Here is a 22,868-nt window from a genome sequence, read left to right on the forward strand (position 1 = left end):
TCAGAGCCATAACAAAATATATTAACCTATTACAACACTATTTAATTCCCAGTGATCGTGTATTAGGCCTGAAACTGATTGTGTTTTTTGCTTGTGTGTTTTCAGAACGGGGTGCTAAACCTGTCACGAACTTCATGAGGAACCTTTCTGCCTTATCCAGCTGGCACTCGGTCTACACGTCAGCCATCGCCTTTATTGTGAGCCAAACGCAAACCACACAAAGCCCTCACGCTTATGTCTGTTTCACTGCCATTATTAAAATGCACACACAAGCTGACGAGCTCATTGTCAGCTGCATGTCACAACAAAAAATCAGATGAACGTTTGGTCATCATTTACCTACTTTTAGGATGTCAAAAACATTTATCTGAGAACAATTGAAGAGTTCATTTACAAAAACAGATAACTCACATTTTCAGATCTTGTGTTTTTATGTGTATATATATATATATTTATATATATTTATATATATATATATATATATATATATATATATATATATATATATATATATACATATACATATATATATATATATATATATATATACATACATACATACATACATACATACATACATACATACATACATACATACATACATACATACATACATACATACATATATATATATATATATATATATATATATATATATATATATATATATATATATATATATATATATATATATATATATATATATATATATATATATATATATATATATATATATATATATACACACACACACACACACACACACACACACACACACACACACACACACACACACACACAACTGTTCTGTCTGGTTTTCGAACCTGATTGGCTGATAGCCATGCGATATTGTGCAATATCAGAAATCGTACAGCCTCTTCACTCTTGTGCATTACTCTGCTGAGAAAAATGCAGTTTTTCTCCCCTAAGGACATATTATGTAACCTCTGTCATCATCTTGTGGCGGAACGTCAACCATCTTTGGTCTGCTCAAGTACAGGCTAATGGCCACTGATGTGCTGAATCTCCTGTGCTTATAAATATACTGTATAGTTACAATCTAAACAACTACATTCTCAACTAAAAAAGCCTCAAAAGTACATTATGTTGTCCAACAGCTGCAACATTTGTCAAACTGTAGAGTGTCCTCTGCTTGATGCTGTATGAGGTGGAGTAATACACAAGGGTGAAGAGGCCGTACGAGTGCTGTTATTTGCAGAATATCGCATGGCTATCAGCCAATCAGATTCAAGAACCAGACAAAACTGTTGTATGTATGTTTGTGTATATATATGGAAATTACTAATACTGAAGCTTTGTAGTAGTGTCCAGAAATGATGGTTTTACATTTGTTTTGTGCAAATGAACTCTTCAAATGAAGATTATATTCATAAAGATATCCAATTAGGTTTCCGTTCCTCGAACTTAGGTTTTTTCTACAAGAACAAAAGTAAACAATTAAAAAAATATATATTTTCACCTGACATTTCCACACTGTTTGACTCATTCAATGTGAAATTAAAACACGTAGATGATATTAAAGCAATGATTAAATCAGTACTTGCTTTATTTTTTTATTGTGGATTTATTAAATGAGAAAAATAATTGTTGTTTTGTAAAAATTTTGAAGAGTATTTTTAAGAACATATCATAAAGTTTTTTTTTTTTCTCTCCAGTAAATACAAAATAATACACAAAGTTTTGACTATTCAGAGGTCTAAAAATCACTTGCATGTCAACTTAAGACATTTATTGTGGTTTTATTCATTTTATAAGAATCATAACTACACATTATAATGTTTGAACACAATTTAAACCAGGAAATTTATTTGTGTTGTAAAATTACAATACAATTATTTATGTCTTAAATTCTAAATGTTTAAAATGTATTCTGTACCAATTCATCTCTTATTTTAACGGTTTCCACTAAATAAAATCAATTCAGTACGACTATAAAAGAATTCTATAATATTAATGAATAATTTAACAAATTAATATGTGTGAATAATTATTACATATGGTGATTAAGAGGGATTTAATACTGACATTTATATAAACTACTAGTATTAAAAGGGATTTAATACTTATTTAAACTATTAATATTTACATCAAACTTTCTTATATTTATATTTTAAACAATATATTGACATTTTTATACTGTATGTACATCGGTATACTTCCATTTCGACATTGTCAGCAAAAAAACAAATCAATGCAGTTCTGGTTTTACACTTCTACTGATGGTCTTGATATATGTTGCAGCTCTAGGCCAGTATGATGCCAGTTGTCTAATCTTGATATACAGAAGTGTAGATGATGTCTCTGTCTGCTTTTCTCCGCTCTGCTCTTTCCACAGATCTATATGAATGCTGCGTGGCACGGCTGGGTTCTGCCCATGTTCCTATTTTTAGCCATTCTGCGGCTGTCCTTGAATTACCTCATAGCGAAGTACGTCTGACACGCAGGATCCATCAGCACCACAATTCATAACTTCATCATTCTCTCATGAGTCCTCAATTATAGACACGAGTTGATTTGCTGTTTAATAAGCGTAAATTAATTCATACATTAATTAGCTCATTTATCATAATATGTAAGATTTCTTTTTTCATTCAAATTACTAGAAAATAGTTTTTCATTTTGCTTACCTGTACTGAAATAATTCCAAATGTCTCGAAGAATGTTCTAGAGAAATATGTAATTTTAACTAGTGACATGGGCCATGTTCTTTTATGGCTATGCTAATGACATCTTTAATATCCAGTTTTGTTTTATAGAAAACAGGAAAACACAGTTGTTTTTAATACAGGATGTTGTGTGTTTAACGAGAGAGAGCGGTATTATAACAGAACCCTAATATGTATTTAGTATGAAAAAAACAGCCTGATCTCACGAGAAAATGTATGTATTGTACGTTTTGTCAGTTTATTGGCTAATTTGTACGGCTAATTCAGCTAGTTCAGTCGTACGAATATGTATGATTTTAAAAAAGGAGGCGTGGCATCCATTTGCTGTTTTATTTAGTGTTTTATTTCGATATATTGTCTTTTGATTTGCTGTTTTTATTTAGTTTTTTGTTTTATTTTCATTTCATTTGAGTTGAGTTGATTTTTTGTTTTGTTTTTAATTTTAGTTTTTTTTGTTTGCTCTTATTTTACAACAGCAAGTTCTTTTCATTTCTAAATTTAGAACATCTTTACACAGCAAAGGCTGAAAGCAAATGGAAACCAAACATGAAGCGGCATTGATTTTCAAAAATTTGTATTTACACCAACCGTTTAAAGCGGCGTCGATTTTCACATTTGTTTTTACACCACCTGTTTAAGTCGGCGTCGATTTTTCAAACATTTGCTTTTACACCAACTGTTTAAAGCAGCGTCGATTTTCACACATTTGTATTTACACCAACCGTTTAAAGCGGCGTCAATTTTCACACATTTGTATTTACACCAACCGTTTAAAGCGGCGTCGATTTTCACACATTTGTTTTTACACCACCTGTTTAAGTCGGCGTCGATTTTCAAACATTTGCTTTCACACCAACTGTTTAAAGCGGCATCGATTTTCAAACATCTATATTTACACCAAACGTTTAAAGCGGCATCGATTTTTCAAATATTTGTATTTACACCAACCGTTTAAAGCGGCGTCGATTTTTCAAATATTTGTATTTACACCAACCGTTTAAAGCGGCGTGGATTTTTCAAATATTTGTATTTACACCAACCGTTTAAAGCGGCGTCGATTTTTCAAATATTTGTATTTACACCAACTGTTTAAAGCGGCGTTGATTTTCAAACATTTGTATTTACACCAACCGTTTAAATCGGCGTTGATTTTAATTTTTAATTTTTTTATTTTATTATTATTTTTTTTTAAACATTTGTTTTTACACCGACTGTTCAGTGGCGTCGATTTTTAAACATTTGTGTTTACACCAACTGTTTAATGCGGCATCGATTTTCAAACATTTGTATTTACACCAAATGTTTAAAGCGGTGTCGATTTTCACACATTTGTTTTTACACCACCTGTTTAAGTCGACGTCAATTTTCAAACATTTGCTTTTACACCAACTGTTTAAAGCGGCATCGATTTTTCAAATATTTGTATTTACACCAACCGTTTAAAGCGGCATCGATTTAAAATTTTAAATTTTATTTATTTATTTTTTTAAACATTTGTATTTACACCAACTGTTTAATGCGGCATCGATTTTCAAACATTTGTATTTACACCAACTGTTTAATGCGGCATCGATTTTCAAACATTTGTATTTACACCAAACGTTTAAAGCGGTGTCGATTTTCAAACATTTGTATTTACACCAACCGTTTGAAGTGGCGTCGATTTTCAAGCATTTGTTTTTACACCAACTGTTTAAAGCGGTGTCGATTTTCAAGCATTTGTTTTTACACCAACTGTTTAAAGCGGTGTCGATTTTCAAACATTTGTTTTTACACCAACTGTATAAAGCGGCATCGATTTTTAAACATTTTTATTTACACCCACTGTTTAAAGTGGCGTCAATTTTCATACATTTGTATTTACACCAACTGTTTAAAGCGGTGTCGATTTTCAAACATTTGTTTTTACACCAACTGTATAAAGTGGCATCGATTTTCAAACATCTGTATTTACACCAACTGTTTAAAGCGGCATCGATTTTTCAAATATTTGTATTTACACCAACCGTTTAAAGCGGCATCGATTTTCAGACATTTGTATTTACACCAACCGTTTAAAGCGGCGTCAATTTTCAAACATCTGTATTTACACCAACTGTTTAAAGCGGCGTTGTTTTCAAACATTTGTATTTACACTGTTTAAATCGCCATTGATTTTCAAACATTTGTATTTACACCAACCATTTAAAGTGGCGTCGATTTTCAAACATTTGTATTTACACCAACCGTTTAAAGCGGCATCGATTTTCAAACATTTGTATTTACACCAACCGTTTAAAGTGGCGTCGATTTTCAAACATTTGTATTTACACCAACCGTTTAAAGTGGCGTCGATTTTCAAACATTTGTATTTACACCAACTGTTTAAATCGCCATTGATTTTCAAACATTTGTATTTACTCCAACTGTTTAAAGCGGTGTTGATTTTCAGACATTTGTATTTACACCAACCATTTAAAGCGGCGTTGATTTTTCAAACATTTGTTTTTACACCAACTGTTTAAAGCGGTGTCGATTTGACTTAAATGAAACTTTAAAGATGACTTTAGATTCAATTAAAAGTAAAAACTAGCTAAAAGCGAATATAATGGTAGAAAATACAAGGTTAGCAATATGTCGGAAAACAAAATTAAAATGAGAAAATTGAAAAGTAAAAAGTAAATCAAACTAATAATATTAACTAAACTTCAATAGTCACATAATGATTTCAAAATTACACCGTTCTGAAAAACACCTTTTTCAGAATTTCAGTCAACAAAAGACAGGTTTTCACTAAAATCCATGAGTATTTGCAAATATATTGATTTTTAATGTAGGCCATCATCCATTTTGTTTAGGCAATGATTAGAAGTAATGGTATTAAAAATGACATTATACACATTTAGATCCTATAATGTAAGACCACTGTGCTGTTTGTGTTTCAGAGGTTGGAGGATTCAGTGGAGTATCGTGCCTGAGGTCTCCGAGCCTGTGGTGAATAAAAGCTTCTGTCAGATCATCAGTGTCAGTCAGTTCTTCAGATTCTTAAGATGTTTAATCCTTCATTTGTACACTTGTTTTCCTCAGGATCCTCCAAAGGAGGAGTTGACTGTCTCCGAGAAGTTTCAGTTGGTGCTGGACGTGGCACAGAAAGCTCAGGTCAGGCTGTTAGCAGTGTTTTCTTCTGGTTGTGATTTGTGCTATTCTGCTTTGTAAAGAAAGATCTGGAAAATCTTTTTACAGAATCTGTTTGGTAAGATGGCAGACGTGTTGGAGAAGATCAAAAAGTGAGTATGAGAGGTTGACTTGAGGGTGATGGTTCAGGTCGCTTTGAGTTTCTTTGTTTACAGATTATTTGTTTACAGGTGTTTTTGTTTAATTTTGTTTCCAGATTTAAAAAATAATAATTAAATAGCTCCTCCTACATTCTTCTCTAAATTGTATAATTTGCTAGATTGATTTGAATAAGTAAAGAATCAGGCATGTAGTCAAATGGTGAAAGGGGTGCTTCTTTTTTCACAAACAGTGTCTTTTTGCAGTTATTCGCTTCATTTTCTATTAAATGATGAGGTTCAAATACTGCATTTTAGTGACATTTTAAGCATTTTTTCCTGAATTAGCTTGTCGAATGGTGATCATAACCACACTTTTTGAAGCAACAAAAATATTTCCTATGTATTTGTCAGCCATGCTTTTTTGTGCTTACCATGCTATTTTACCACGAAGTGTTCATTTACAAATGTAAATATTGAAGTTTAAATTAAATATTTTGAACAAAAAATTATGAAACAATGTTTATTTTTTACACAAATACATTATCATCCATCATTTAAAAAAATCAGTTAGGAATCTGTTAAAACGTGTTTTAAATTAAAAACTGTAGCCTATAGGCAAATAATAAACAGGCCAGCTCATTTCCTCAGTCAGAATTTGTCCAGTTGAATAATTAAAATTTCGAATGTGAAAACCCCATTAAGTATCATTTTGAACCGTTTTGAATTACACAGACACAAGGCATGTCTACATAAACCACTTCAGCATTGTAATACCTAGATCATAACCATGTCATTAAACTGACCTAATAGCACCAAAACCAGTACACACACACACACACTCACACACTCACTCACTCACTCACTCACTCACTCACTCACTCCCTCACTCCCTCCCTTACTCCCTCTCTCACTCACTCCCTCACTCACTCCCTCACTCACTCACTCACTCTAACACCTAAATAACCAAAATATATAAATATTGATTGTTGGCAGTCAGTCTATGTTATATGTTTGGTTATATAATCATATCCTCTATCAGCACAATAAAAACAAGTTTTGAAGAAATAACGTAAAATCTTGTACGTTAGTTAACATTATATTTCAAATCATTTTGGGATTATTTCATATATTTATAAAACTATTTAAACTATCAATTTGTCTGTTAGTCTTTTCAACAAATATAATTCTATAATTTCAATAATATTACTTTTTTTTAAATATTTTTTGGGGGGTTTTCACCTTTAATGGACAGGATAGTAGCGAGCATTGACAGAAAAGTGAGGGGAGGATCGGCATAGGAGCTCGAGGCGGGAATTGAACTCAGGTCGCCGCAAGCACCGGAGTGCATATGTCGACGCACTAACCACTACACCAATGGCGCCGACCAATAATATTTCTATAGTTAACCAGAGAGCCTAAAAATAGTAATTGGATATTAATTAATGTATTTATTGTCATGATGTATAGTAATATTGAACTGGTCTATCAATTAAATAAAATATGGTTATGTATTATTCATGTTATATTATTAGATTTTTAAAGTTATGAATTATTTTATGTCTGTCTATCTATTCTATGCAATCATTTTGATAGCATTTTAATTTCATTGTACTGCTCTTTTCAAATGTAGAACATGTATAAACATTGTATAAATGTACATTTACACACATAATGCATGCTATTGTGTGTGTGTGTGTATTGCAGTCTCTTCATGTGGGTTCAGCCTGAAATCACTCAGAAACTGTATGTTGGTTTATGGGTGGCCTTCATTGCGTCCTGCTTGCTGCCATACAAACTCTTGGGCTTCATGATCGGTAACACATTCAGCTCAAAAAGCCTTTTAAATCTTCATCAAGTGTTTTATTTTCATTATTTCGTTGTTATAACTTGTGGTGATTGCAGGGATTTACGCCGGCATCAAATTCTTCATCATTGACTTCATGTTCAAGAGCTGCCCGAAACTGAGGGACAAATACGACACTCCGTACATCGTGTGGACCACTTTACCCACAGACCCACAGCTGAAAGAGCGCAACAACACCACGCTCAGCAGACGAGTAAGTCCCACATTCTACAATACTAAACACTCTCTCTCTCTGTGTGTGCGTGTGTGCGCGTGTGTGTGCGTGCGTGTGTGCGTGTGCGTGTGTTTATGAGGAGAACCACTTAGTTATGAGTGATGATGACTGTACATTATTTCTGTTAAGTGACAAGACTTTTTTTGTCCAAGCAAAGTCAGACCTTACTGTTAATAAATAATCAAGGCATGACCATATTTTATTTTGGTAAAGTAAGAGTAATCTAGAGGTCTTTGCCTTTCATATAAGCCACTTCTGATACTAAATGATCAACTAGAAGTCAAGGTATTATTTGCTGTTTGTAAAACTGGGATAAGCTACAAGACTCTTAGATAGAGAGATGTGTGTATGTATTTATATTAGCGTATGAATTTTGTCTGACTTTTTATTTCTATATTTTTCTGTTTTCATTCGTAATTAAGGTTTTTGTAATTACATTTTTAATGCAATGTTATTTTTTAATTTATCATCTGGCAGGATGCTCTTGAATAATAGTTATATTGTATCATATAACTGTAATTTATCAACTATTTTGGTACATTAATAACTACATATGTATATATACGTGTGTGTATATATATATATATATATGTGTGTGTGTGTGTGTGTGCATATATATATATATAAATATCACTTTAAATGAGCTGCAAAAACAAACAAACAAACAAACAAACAATAACTAGTCAACAGAAATAAAATGGGGGACAGCTTCTAAAGATGTGCAGTGTGTCTGAACAGAAGCACAGTGAATGGAGGATGTGTTTTTCTTCTGTGTGGTGGATGACTGGCAGGATGTGGTTGGCTGATGCTCTGTCACATGATCACTCTGTTATTTCTCCTCTCTCAGCTCTCTGGCTTTGAAAAGGTAGGGATCTGGTGTGGCCTTTGGTTTCACAACAGTGCCTGTGTTTGCCACCAATGGCTGGTCCTGCGTGTGTGTGTGTGTGTTCATATATACATGTGTGTGTGTGTGTTGTCAAGAATTTGCAATATGACACCTAAAATGTCTGTTGGCAGCTGGATCAAAATCGTCGCATTAGTTTGCACAAAAAGTATACGCACAAAAGTGAGGTTTTCGATCCGTCGTCATCAGACAAGGTAACAGTGAGAACATTATATTTGTGTAAGTGTGTGTGTGTGTGTGTGACATGGGGGTTTATATTTATACTATAGCAAAATAGTGTAGTATAATAGTGCTGGCTACATCAGAACAGTCAAGCTTTCACATATTCAAGCAACAAATGACACTTCATGGAGACTTTGGTTGAGATTTAAAGGGATAGTTCACCCAAAAATGAAAATGACCTCATCCTTTACTCTCCCTCATGTGGTAATATAAGTTACTTTCTTATGTTGAACACAAAGTTATTTTGAAAAATGCTTGTTGATGAGACCATTGACTTCCATAGTTGGAAAACAAATTACTAGGGACGTTAATAGCGGTGTCTCATTTCAGAGGCTGCATCCACTTCCAAGGTGAGTCCTTCGAAGTCCACACTAGCCAAACCAAGCATTTTGAAATGAGACGATCTAGCCTAAGACTGATCTCGTCACCTAGCATTCATAACAGCTGCTGTTAATAACCGATAATAAAATTTAAAAGCGAAAATAAAAACAAAAGCTGGAAATCCATTAGATCCACACATGTACACCTAAAAATGTGAACAGTCTATAGAATGGCCTTTTAGTGAGGCATGTCATACTCTTTTTGTTTTTTAATATGGGTTTAGATATCCAAGTCAAATAAAACCAAATTCATACATTTAATCAGGAGTTTTCTTTTAAAAATATCCTGCCATTATCAGGACGCAATGAATGTTGGGATGTTTGAAGCCGCAAGAGAATTCACCGGTTGTGTCCTTCATTACCTGGGCAACGAAGAACGCGTTTTGAGGCTGCATTTGCAGATGAAGGAGCCTTCTAATTTGTTTGAAATGAGACCGCCTTCATCACACTGCCATGACGCAGCGCCCTTCGAATGCATCCTTCAGAGGATGCAGCCTCTGGAATGAGACGCAGTTAATGAGTGCATCTACCAGCATTTTTCTAAATATCTTCTTTAGTGTTCAACAGAAGAAGCTCAAACAGATTTTGAGCTAGTAAAGAGGGAGTAAATAATGACAGTATTAATTTTGGGGTGAACTATCCCTTTAAGACAAGTCACTGCAGTTTTGAGAATTACAAAACAAGTAATAAAACATCTATAATACAATTTTAAGTGTGACTTGATCAATTAGTTTTACAGTTTTATTAATATCTGTATTATTCTGAAGATTTTTGCAGTGTGATGTGTTGATACGATTCAATGATTTGCCTGATTAAATACAATATTTAATACCAAAAAATGTACTTTTCTCAAAAAAAGCTGACCTGTTGACCAGTGTTGGGTTTAACGCATGACAAGTAACATGAGTTCATTCATTCATTCGTTCATTTTTTTTTTGGCTTAGTCTTTTTACTAATCTGGGTCGCCACAGCGGAATGAACCGCCAACTTATCCAGCACATTTTTATGCAGCGGATGCCCTTCTAGCCGCAACCCATCTCTGGGAAACATCCACACACACTCATACATTATGGACAATATAACCTACCCAATTCACCTGTACCGCAAGTCTTTGGACTGTGGGGGAAACCGGAGCACCTGGAGGAAAGAACATGCAAACTCCACACAGAAACACCAACTGACCCAGCCGAGGCTCAAACCAGCGACCTTCTTGATGTGAGGCGACAGCACTACCTACTGTGCCACTGTGTAGCCCGTAAAATGAGCTGCGTAAAAATATTACTTGTCTAAGTAACAAGTAAGGTCAGAAAAAGTAACACACAAGTAACGTAACGCATTACTGAACATAAAAAGTATTGCATTTAGTTATAGTAACTTAATATTGTAATGGATTACATTCTAAAGTAACTTCCCCAACACTGCTATTGACATATTTTTTTTTTGCTGTATTTTCTGATTGATGATTAAACGAGATCTCCTCTGTAAAAGTATTGACTCTAATATGTCAGGAAAAAATCCAAGAAATCTAATCTCATCTTTTTATTTTAATAGAAATGATGCAAACGAGGGCATATTTCATAATACCTCATTTGCATATTTAAACATTTTAGAAAACTTATCATTCAAACATGTTTTCAACTAATGTAACCAGTCAGCAGGAAAAGTGCTGTGATAAACCTTTAATTTCACTTCATTTGTTTTACTATATTTCATCTGCAGTGTCTTGCCTTAAAACCGAAGAGCACTGCCTTGTATTCATTCTAGTCGTAGGTTTTCTTCTGATGATCTAAATGTCATGTGCACTTCGTGTCTGGAAAGCTTGGCTCTTCTGCTGTGGTCATGTTGAAGTGTTTAGTTTCTGGAGGCGCAGAGGCAGACTGCTGCTGATGGTGTGGGTTACTGTATATTACACTGGTAGCGTGTGTTTTCTTTGAGTGTGGCTGTTGTTAGCGACTTTAGGATTGGGGTGTTTGTCCTCAAATAGGCTTCATTAGTCATGTTGGAGTTAGTGGCTTTATCTTTTACAGATATATTGTATTTGCAGATGTTCTCTCTCTCTCTCTCTCTCTCTTTCTTTTTTCTCTCTATCTATCTCTTTCTATCTGTGCACGATGAACAGTCAGTTTCTGCAAATATAAGGGTGTTTCTTCAACTCCGGCCACTTGACCTGTGGAGGTTTAGAAAGTCAAGTCCCAGAACACACACTTTCACTTTCACAGAAATGTCCAGAAATAGACTGAAGAATCACAGGAGGAAAAACTACTTCAGATTATTATTATTATTGTTGTTAGTTGCAGTAGTATTCATAGTACTAAGTGTTTATCATTATCATGCATAGGTTAATTTAAATAAAAATGTGTTGTTTATTTTTATTGATATATTATTGAGTTATAGAAATTGATGCTGTTATTAATATTGGTGTTGTCGTTTAAAGCATCAGGCTGTATAATGCTCAAAATAAACACATTTAACATGTCTTATTTAAACAAAGTTTATACCTTACAGCTAAATAAGACAATACACTTCATGAATAATTGATTTCATGCTTTGTTTATATTGTTTTCGGTTTTTCTGAACGATAATAATGCTGATAATAATAGTTATTTAGTCTTATGAATAAGTTTAGAATATGAAATTGATATTTTGGTTTATTGTTGTTATTATATACACAATGTATTGCAAGATTTAAAAATCTATTGGTAATTATTTAAAAAATCATATTATTTCTTATGATGTTTGTAAATTATATATAAATCTGTCGGATAATTATGTTTAATGTTGTGGTTGTTGCTAAAATATAACTTATTTGCCTTATGAAAGGGAGTTTGTTTTAAATTTCTATACATTAAGACAATTATTAGTTGATAAAATGGTTGTTTTACAGTTGCTGTTACTGTAGATTTGTATTACTTGAAACAAAACCTATATTAATTACAAATTGCAACTCTGTTTATAACAGAAAGTTCTTCTATTAAAGGGATAGTTCACCTGAAAATGAACATTTACTCTGCATTTCCACTCAAGTGACTGCTAGCCATTGACATCCATCAGATGAAACATAAAAACATACTATGACAGTCAGTTACTACCAATTTCCAAAACTAAAAACAAATTCAGTTTTTCATGATGTGAAGCATGAATAAATGACTGAACTGACATGTGTTAGGTGAACTATTCCTTTAATTAAATAAACTCCTGCAACTTAAAAGTGGCCACAGTTGAAGAAACATCCACAAACATCTATCAGATGACCTGTGTCTTGCTCGAGGCCAAACTCTAACCCACACTGTGAATAAACTAATGGCCTGGTGGTAATAAATGCTGGGATGAATTGGTGAGTGGTAATAGCAGAGAGATAAGTGGCTGTTTAACTCCGGCTTTAAGCTTGGCACTAGTGCTCAGCACCTCCAGGCATCCCTTGCTACTGTTTGGCTCCAGACCCAGAGAAGTCCAGCTGACCTCAGGAGCCTCTGACCCATCATGCACTGCTGCTTGGCTCAATGGCACTCACTGGTTTAATAACAACGATTTATGAGTGCTGCTCTCGGGTCCTCAGGTGCTGATTCAGGGTCGGTTGGCCTATCGGTAATCCCCATCTTCCTTAGTTACTGTAGTTAGCTAATGTTTTAGCTAATGTTATTAGACAAAGATTTTGATTTAAATAACTTTAGGTGACATTAACAGAGTTCAACATGAATGTGTGTACATCCTAGGACATACCCTGTCTTGTTTGAAAGCCTGTTTTCACAACTGAATAAAAAAAAATATATTGCAAATATTTTTCTTCCTTTTTCTGAGAAATGCGTGATACAAGAATTCTGACTTTATATTAGGGATGCAGCGATTAACCGATTTCACTTTTAACCGCGCTTTAATTCAGTTATGCCAACTGTGCGCAAGTTTAAAATTCTGAGCTTGTACACCGAGGCTAATACCTATTGGATTACCTATGGCTGAGGCTATTAACTTAAGGCCGTTCACATGTCATGTCTTTTGTGCCTGAAAATTCGTTATTTTTCCAATGGAGGTGCACATATTGCATGCACATATTGGGAGCAACACGCACGCACAACGCACTTGTGCTTTCCAGGCACCCCTAGTTGAAAGAATGCCGCAAGTGCACCGTGAGTCACATGACAAGAACTGACCGATCAGCTACATACTTTGTATAATATAAATAAATATAAAATATAAATATCAACATTTCTACTCCAAAGAGAAAAAAATTACAAACTTTTCTAAAGGTTTAGTAGCCTTTGACTACATTTGTGTTGTTTTGTGCATATGCTTAAGTTTTTAACTACAATTTAAATAAAGGGTGTAACGGATCACAAATCTCACGGTTCGGATCAGCCAAAAAGGGGAAGAGACAAATGTAATTTGCTTTCCATTTATTACAAAAACAGCACTGCAAGAAACTTTTGGTTTTAACAAACAGAAGATAGAGAATGTAATTTTATTAAAAATAAAATGAAGAAATGATCAGCTGAATTCATTGCTAGATGTGTCATTTCTGAAGAATTATTCCGTGGCATATTTTTGATGGCTGATTGTCGCCACCTTTTGGTTAAATAATGTAAATGCTGCCTACAACCTTTATTTTTGAGCATATGACGGTGATTTTAATCTTACCATAACCACATCAGTGGTTTCATCTAAACTATAAACTGTTAGCCAGTACTTCTGTGTTGTTTGACTGTTTGTAACTTCATAACCAACTCTAAAACTGGACTAAAGACTAAAAACTCTCAAAAGTCTCTTGATTTATTTATTTATTTATTTATTTTTTTGCGTTTTTCAAACACAGATTTTAATTCAGAGATTCGAAGAATTAATAAACAAAATCATTAACTGTGCAGTTTACACTGAATGCATTAATGCAGGCTAAATAAGTAGTCACAGAAATCACCTTTAATGAACCCTCACCACAACTTCTTCCACTATCATTTTATTTTACAGGAAAGCCTAAATGCTTTCATACTTGTGATTTGAATAACTCGAGGCGATCTCACTGCAATCATCACAAGTTTAGGATTAATCTACCAGTAAACAAAAATTAATCCACAGGTCACGTGTGTTTCCAAACTATGGGTTTTGATCCTGGCGAATCACAGCTCAACCGTGATCCATTACACCCCTAGTTCATATATCTGACTGTTTGTATTAAAAGACAAATAATATATATATACATTTTAATACAAGAATTCTTGTGCTGTGAAGTAAAATATTAAATTGTGCATGGAAAGCATCATCAATGCACTGTGATGCACCGAGATATCGAATTGAACCGAATCGATGGCGTGATAATTGTAACCAAACCAAACTGTGAGACCAGTGTAGATTCACAGCTCTATAGCTAATATGTAGCTTAGATTTACATTAGACCAACACAATTGTTTTAATTATTTCTTATTTTTATTCATTTATTTATTCATTCATTGTTCTGGCTTTTTCAGTGTAAAAATACTTGTTTAAATGTGTGCTGGATTAATTGATTACCGATTAGCTATAAACAACACTTTGAAAAATAAGTGTACATGTGATTTATTAAACTAAATTTTGAAATTAATGAATGCATAATAATCGTGATAACCGTGATTATTCCTCAGACTATAGACCAATATCTATAGTCGTTGCATCCCTACTTTATATCTCAAAATTCAGTCTCAATTGTGAGGAAAAAAGACATAATTCTGAGAAATAAAGCTGCAGATCCAAGTTATTAATTCGGAAATCTGAGATAAAACATCGCAATTATGAAAAAAATCTGAATTCTGAGATTAAAAAGTCACAATAACCTTATTTTTTAATTCAGTGGTGAAGACGGGCATACAGTAGATCCATCCGTCTTGTTTGGGATTAGGATATGAAATCAAATAACTTCTATTGCCAAACTACTCAAGCCCCAATTTAAATCAAATCCAAAAATGTAAACTGCATCAAATTCAAATGCTTCTCTATGATGTTGAAAACTTAACTAAACATTAAGTCTCAGTGCAGCTGATACTCAAGCGCCATTGGCTGATCTGCATTTGAGGGGGAGGGGCTTATCGATAGCTCAGTTCTGTTGTTCATCTGTTGAGGAGTTGGAGGACAGCATTGATCCTTCATCAGCACACAGGAACCCAGCAGTTCTGGGCCTTCATTTGCACATCGTGCTTCTGACCTGATGCTTCTGCTTGTTCATCACAGCAGATGCAGCCGGTGGTGGCACGGAGCGGTCAGTCCACCAGCATGTCATGTGGGATCGGTCGAGAAGAGGAAAGCGGACGGGCCTACAACACCAAAAGAGGCCCTTTTCATGAAGTCTTCAACCTGTCTGAGAATGAGCGCCCTCTTCCAGGTGAGATGAGGAACTGCAGGAGATGTCATGATTTTTTGTTTTGTCTTTTTGTTTGTTTTTGTGAGGGAAAATAAATGAAACTATTATCTTCAAGATGGGGCTGGGAGATCAAAGGCAATTTTCATGCACATATTGCAAGTAGGGATGATTATGACATTTATATATACATTCTGTGATAATAATTACAGCTGTTTGTGTAGATTCTCAATAAACTACAGTGTGAAATTACCACAAATAAAAGTGTTTTATTAAAAAAAACACAACATTACTTCAGTGAAGTGTTTGAGATGAATAATTCTGTGAGGTGGTGCCTTAATTTAGTCTTTTATTAGTCACGCTGAATAAACAAAAGCTGTTAAATCTTCTGTTTATAATGCAAGAATATAGAGATTTCCTGGGGTTTTTCATAGGTGTTGGGAGTTTTTTTTTTAAGAGGCAACATCTCGCTCTCCCTCGTGAAGCTAATACGGAAGTAACTGAAACTGTAATTCATCAAAATTCCACTAGGCCTGGCTACAAAATAGAGCACATTTTTATTGACCCCAATGTTAAAATGGCCAACTTTACAGCAGAAAAAAAGTGTTTACAGTGTGGTACAAAAAAACTGATTTCGATGTATTTGGCTAATATTACACTCCATGACATCTATGAGAGGTGAATTTTTTTTTATTTTTTTTTAGAACTCATCGGTTTTATTTATATTAGGTCTGCATAATTAAGGGCATGGCTACTTGAGTGACAGCTAGGTCTTGCTGCTCGCCTTCATGTCTCCTCAGCAGATTCCGGCTGATTAGCCGCTGAATTCGGCCTATATATATCGTATTTCTGTTTTGTTTTTTGCGGCTTTACACAGTCAATTGGCTTTTGGGATTACTTCTTACAATTATCAGATAATATAGCATTCTATGGTCTCACAAACCATTTTAAGTCGCCCCCTTTTTCCCGGTGAGAGAAATTATTTTATACTTTTACCTATAAATATATTTGTTTTATTTAAGATAATTTATTTATCATTTATAATCTTCTTTAGACCTTTAAAGCACTTCAGAATCTGACAGAAAAATTAGCTGAAGGCTATAGAACAGTCATCTGAAATGTTGTTATACAGTGTTATGCCTGGATTTAAAATTAGCCTTGCATTTACTAACACAGACTATATCTGAAGTATTTGGAAGTAATTAGCATTTCCTCCTGTCGAAAAACATTATAAGAACAATGCTTAGTGGCTCAATGTGCTTTTAAAATACCGAAAGTTACCTGCGGTCGATGCAATAATGTGCAGACAAAATGGTGACGGTTGGCCCCGCCCCCTTGTAGCTTCAGTTGCGCTCTTCAGAAACCTATGGTACGGTATAGACTTCACAGACACTATTTTTTTCCATATCTATGGAGTTTCTGCATGACAGCGTTTCTGAGATTTACTGCTTATCGCACAACTGTAGTTCCCTCACAAGATGTGCATGAAAATTCACAGCTTTACATAATCGCAGTTGTGATTTCATTTTGATTAAATGTCCAGCCTTACTTCAAGACAAGACATGAGCAAATTGCCAATATGCCATGCATACCAATATAGCTTTTTCAGTGAAATTTTAACATAGTGCTACTTATTTCCTTACGAATGTGCTATTTAGAAAAGTTTGAACTCAGCGCCACCTAGTCTCAAGATGTGGTTTTAGCGCAGGTATCCTTAAATATTTTTTTGCAAAAATGCTCAAATATATTTTTTGAAATGGTCAATTGGTTTCTGCTACTCATGCTACAGATTTAGTCAAAAATCTGATCAGATCAGAAGTTTGGACGGCGCCGTAAATAAAGAATTGAACAGATGTTTTTCTCCACAGTGTGTGAAAACGGCTGGCGATGCTGCTTGATCAACAGAGACCGAAAAATGCCGACTGATTACATCCGCAACGGTGTCCTCTACGTCACGGAAAAGTATGTTCAGACGCAGCTGTACTGCACATTAGCTCTTAGCTTGCTGTTTGCTGATTATTAGTGTTTGGGGCTTTTTTTCAGAATCAGCACAAAAGATTTAATCCATTAAATGTCACTTTTTACAAATTGAAACATACATATTTTGTCGAAACGTATGCTGTTGAAGTCAGAATTATAAGCCCTTCAGTATTATTAGTCCTCCTGTATATTTTTCCTCTCCCAGTTTCTGTTTAACAGAGAGTAACACATTTGTAAACATAATAGTTTTAATAACTCATTTCTAATAACTGATTTCTTTTATCTTTGCCATGATGACATTACAGAATAATTGACTAGATATGTTTCAAGATACTAGTATTCAGCTTAAAGTGACATTTAAAGGCTTTACTATGTTAATTAGGGTAATTTAACCTAGCAAATCATTGTTTGTTCTGTAGACAATTTTAAAAAGTATTGCTTAAGGGAGTTAATATTATTGACCTAAAATGTAAAACTGCTTTTATTCTAGCCAAAATAAAATGAATAAGACTTTTTCTAGAAGAATAAATATTATAGGAAATAAATCCTTGCTCTGTTTAACATTATTTGGGAAATATTTCAAAAAGAAAAATCACAGGAGGGCTAATTATTCTGACTTCATCTGTTTATATAATCCCTTATTCTTTAAACGCAAAAGTTATGCAATGTTATACAACAAGATGAGTTAAATGATAACTCATATGTTTTGTGTTTTTAGTTACCTGTGTTTCGAAAGCTCCAGCTCTCGCGCAACCTCCTCGAAGAAGAATAAAGTCATCAAGCTGCAGGACATCACAGATATTCAGAAGGTCTGCTGGATATTTGACTTATTTTTACATTCATTTATTTTTTTCTAACTGTATTCTCCTCTCATGTAAACAGTACAAGGTGTTGTCAGTATTGCCAGGATCTGGGATGGGGATCTCAATTACCACACCATCTACTCTAAAGGTGAGAGTCACCACAGGGCAATAATGGGAATCATTCAAATATGATTCATTAATAATGCTCTACATTTTATGGAATTGCTAGTCTTCAAGGAATGGTAACACTTTACAATGAGGATTCATTATTAAATATATATGTTTTAAGATGAACGAAGTATGAACAATACTTGTAGAACATTTATTAATCATAGTTCGACATTTACTAATGCATTATAATCTTCCAAATTCATGCTTGTTAACATTAGTTAATGCACTGTGAGTTAACAACATGAACTATCAATGAACGATTCTATTTTCATTAACTAGCAAATACTGTAATGTATTGTTTGTTTGTTCATGTTAGTAAATGCATTAACTAATACAACCTTATTGTAAATACAAATATTAGTTGCACACTGAGAGAAGCGTCACAAATATAAATGTCTATACCTTACAAATATTAAAAAGCCACTTTTTTCAGACCCATGCTCATAAATGGGACATATTGAAGACTATAAAAGTGCTATAGTTCGGTACACAAGTAAACTATTGGCTTTTACTGACACAAGGTAAATATTTTTGGGCATGATTTCCATAATTAGAGAACTGGGTTGGCTTTTATGAATAAATGTCAACAGAAGAGAGACTTTAAAATGGGATGTTCAGAATGTTGTGAAAAAAAGCAGCTGGTCACTTTATGATTTGACAGCCTGTCTGCTATTATTCAGCACGTTTATCATTATACATTAGTTAGTGAGTGAGCTATATTTGGATTGAATGAATCAAAATTGAATGAATCATTTAGAATCAGAATCAATAATAAGATAAAGCTTTACAATAAGGCTGTATTAGTTAATGCAACTAGAACAAATGATGAACAAGACATTTATTACAGTATTTGTTCATGTTCGTTAAAGTTACTTGATGAAAATGCAGTTAGTTCATGTTAACTGACGGTGCATTAACTAATCTTAAGCATGAATTTGGATTTTAATACGGCTTTCATAAATGTTGAACTAAGATTAATAAATACAAGTGTTACATGCATTATTAATATATTTACTAACATTGACTAATTAAACTTTTACTGGAAAGCGTGACCGATGATAATTGTTCAGGAGCTTTGCATAGCTGGTAAAGTCCTTGAGCTTGCATCTGCAAAATTGTTCAATCGGCTCTGTCTTATAAATCAAGCTCATATTACTAGTCTAAACAAACGCATTCTTGCCTAAAAATAAAAAAATGCAATGCGTCACACAAGTGCAGAACTATTTGTACATTTCTTATTTTTTTGTCCTCTACCATGACATTCACAGTGAGAAATACTGCAAGAAAGTGCATATTAGGGAACCTATCGTCCAATCAGATTCAAGAACCATAATGAACTGTTGTATAATTAACTATTTGCTCAAATAACCTGAATTGTAGGATCCTCTTAAACCTGAATTATAGGATCCTCTTAAACCCCTGAATTATAGGATCCTCTTAAACCTGAATTATAGGATCTCCTAAACCTGAATTATAGGATCTCTTAGACCTGAATTAGGCGCATCCTCTTAAACCTGAATTGTAGAATTTTCTTAAACCTGGATTATAGGATTCTCTTAAACCTGAATAATAGGATCCTTTTAAACCTGAATTATAGGATCTCTTAAACCTTAATTGTAGGTTTACCATACCGTAGCTTCCATAGTTGAACATGAAAGAGGATATTTTTATAAATGTTAAAAATCTTTAACTGTTTTACTGTTTCTGAACTTTTGTCATTAGCTTGGATATATAAAATGTTCTCTAATTTGTCCTCATAATTCAGTCACAAACTATTATTTTTATACATAATTAAATTTATTCACTTAGCTCCACCTACAAATTTCTTCACTACTATTTTGTCATGACAATTACTCTGTACACTGTAAAAAAAAAAAATTGACTCAACTTAAAATTGTAAGGCAATTGGCTGCACATTTTTGTTTTTGAGTTGACTCAACTTAAATCGAGTCAACTTCGGTACTTGGGTTAAAGTGGAGTCAACTCAACTTAAAATTGTAAGGCAACTTGCTGCACAGCTTTTTTTGAGTTTTTTTACAGTGTAATAATCAATAAGTAAGTAATAATACAATGATAAGTGCGTCCAGTAGAACTCTGCAGTTAGCGGAGTCTTGCACTGCAGAGCCAGGTGATTTTTTTTAACAAGTTTAAACCAGTTCTGACCTCAAATGGTCTTAGATCAGTAGCAGAATGGCTTTAATGGCTTGATGATGTCTCTTCTGCAGCCTCTAGTGTTTGGTGCCATGATTCATCGGGACGAGGCCTTCGATGCCATTCATTCTCAATACACCAAGATCATGAGTTCCACAGCAGCTCCTACAGTCACAAACCCAGAGACATAGCCGGATCTACACATGATGTAAGGTAGTTCATAAGGCAGTCCTAACCCTAATGTAGCACTATCCTAGTGGAGACGACTGCTTCCAGAAGTCCTCCAAAAACCCAGAACCATGGATCTGAGGAGGAGAAACTGCAAAGAAACTCTTTTTCATATTCTCTTTTAGATTGAGTATTAGTGTTTTATAATATGTCCTCTCAGACAGCGTACTATAATCTTACACAAGTGTTTGTCCAGATGGGTGTTGTTTTTTTAAGGTTAGGGGTCAGTTATGCTTCTTACTCTCATGTCCTGTGTCCTATTACAGTGAAACGGCCCTTCAGACTGGAGCTGGTTCTCCTTTGAGGGCTTTGTGTGATTCGTGTAGTCAGACCGTATAATCGTCTACGAGCTTACCGCCATTTTCACTTAATTGCATCACCGCTGGCCTTGCACAAAGAAACACTGCACTTAGTGTTGTTGAGAGCTTTTAGATGTGATTTAGGGGGAAAAGGAACTTACTTAAATCCATATGCGCAAAAGCAGCTCGCAACTGCCGACCACCGTTCTTCGGGACGCGCCAACTTTCTCTCCAGTATTTGTGATACTTGTGTTATTGACATCATGATAACCTCATACTTAAAAGGAGTAGTTCACATAAAGATCGAACTTTTGCTGTTTACTTTCCCTCATGTGGTTTTAAACTCATATGACTGACATTTCTGCATAAAACGCAAAAGGAGATATTTAGAACTCATGTCCAAGCTGCTCTTTTATGTGTGATGAACGTCAGTTTTTAAAGAGGTAATTCACCTGAAATTTGTATTTACTCTCCCACATGTTGCAAAACTGTAGGACTCATTTTTATTTAGTTTGTGGAATGCTAAATAAACTATTTTTGTCAATACTTAGGGTCCAAAACAGCACATTTTCCGATATGATTTAGAAAATATCTAGTTTATGCATTCCACATATTAAGTCTAACAGGTTTGGAACAACGTGGGGATTGAATGTTAATTTTTGTTTGTTTGATTGTTTGTTTGTGTTTTTTAAGAGGTTAACAAGCCACTTAAAAAGCTCATTACTGGTTAAAAACATCATCAGGGGGAATAAATAATAATTATTTTTAATTAAAGCACAAAAATAACCACTGGTCTTATCCATTAAATTAATGTGCACAAATAATAGACTGTTCAAAATAAACATATTAGCTATTATTTCTCAGTTCTCATCATTGTACTCATTAATTATTGAAGTATTTAATGCCTTTTTAAATGTGTTCGTTTAGTAATATTGCTCCTCAAAAATAAGATCTGATCATTTCAAGGGATTGTTCACTCAAAAATGAAAACTTGCTGTTTATTTCCTCACCCTCATGCCATCAAATATGCACCGTGGATGCTTTTTTCTTTCTTTTTTTCTTCTGTAAAACAAGACTTTTAGATGAAACCGTGATGAAACCGGAAACTCTTTGGTGCTTCATAAAATGCACTTTGAGAGACAAGAAAACACGTACAGGGAGGGAAAATACATTTTTGGCTCCTGACATTAAGGGATCCTTTACTCAAAACTAAACATTTTGTCATCATTTACTCACCTTTCACTTGTTTTATTAATTTTTTCTTTGTCTTTAGAACCATTTATTTTGAAAAAAGCTGAAAATCAGTAACCATTAACTTCCACAGTATTTGTTTTTCCTATATGGAAGTCAATAGTTACGCATTTTTTGAGCTTTCTACAAAATATCTTTTTT

At 34.0% G+C, this 22,868-nt stretch overlaps 1 protein-coding gene across 5 annotated transcripts in view; it reads left to right on the forward strand.

Moving 5' to 3' along the window:
• Positions 1–22,523, forward strand: part of gramd4b (GRAM domain containing 4b) — a 56,773-nt gene extending 34,250 nt beyond the window's left edge. For 2 of the 5 annotated variants that reach the window (XM_056451549.1, XM_056451552.1), the window contains exons 8-20: positions 106–197; positions 2,357–2,448; positions 5,612–5,660; positions 5,754–5,825; positions 5,910–5,953; positions 7,646–7,755; positions 7,844–7,998; positions 8,867–8,884; positions 15,718–15,868; positions 17,713–17,806; positions 18,543–18,633; positions 18,707–18,775; positions 21,024–22,523. In XM_056451549.1, the coding sequence (XP_056307524.1) occupies positions 106–197; positions 2,357–2,448; positions 5,612–5,660; positions 5,754–5,825; positions 5,910–5,953; positions 7,646–7,755; positions 7,844–7,998; positions 8,867–8,884; positions 15,718–15,868; positions 17,713–17,806; positions 18,543–18,633; positions 18,707–18,775; positions 21,024–21,140 (1,154 nt within the window). In that variant the 3' untranslated portion in view covers positions 21,141–22,523. Of the gene's footprint in view, positions 1–105; positions 198–2,356; positions 2,449–5,611; positions 5,661–5,753; positions 5,826–5,909; positions 5,954–7,645; positions 7,756–7,843; positions 7,999–8,866; positions 8,885–9,036; positions 9,519–15,717; positions 15,869–17,712; positions 17,807–18,542; positions 18,634–18,706; positions 18,776–21,023 lie in introns of those variants that run through there. The other 3 variants (XM_056451551.1, XM_056451550.1, XM_056451554.1) reach the window with 3 other exon arrangements.
• Positions 22,524–22,868: the final 345 nt, after the last annotated feature.

The sequence above is a fragment of the Danio aesculapii genome, chromosome 25, assembly GCF_903798145.1.
Source record: "Danio aesculapii chromosome 25, fDanAes4.1, whole genome shotgun sequence".
Classification (NCBI taxonomy): domain Eukaryota; kingdom Metazoa; phylum Chordata; class Actinopteri; order Cypriniformes; family Danionidae; genus Danio; species Danio aesculapii.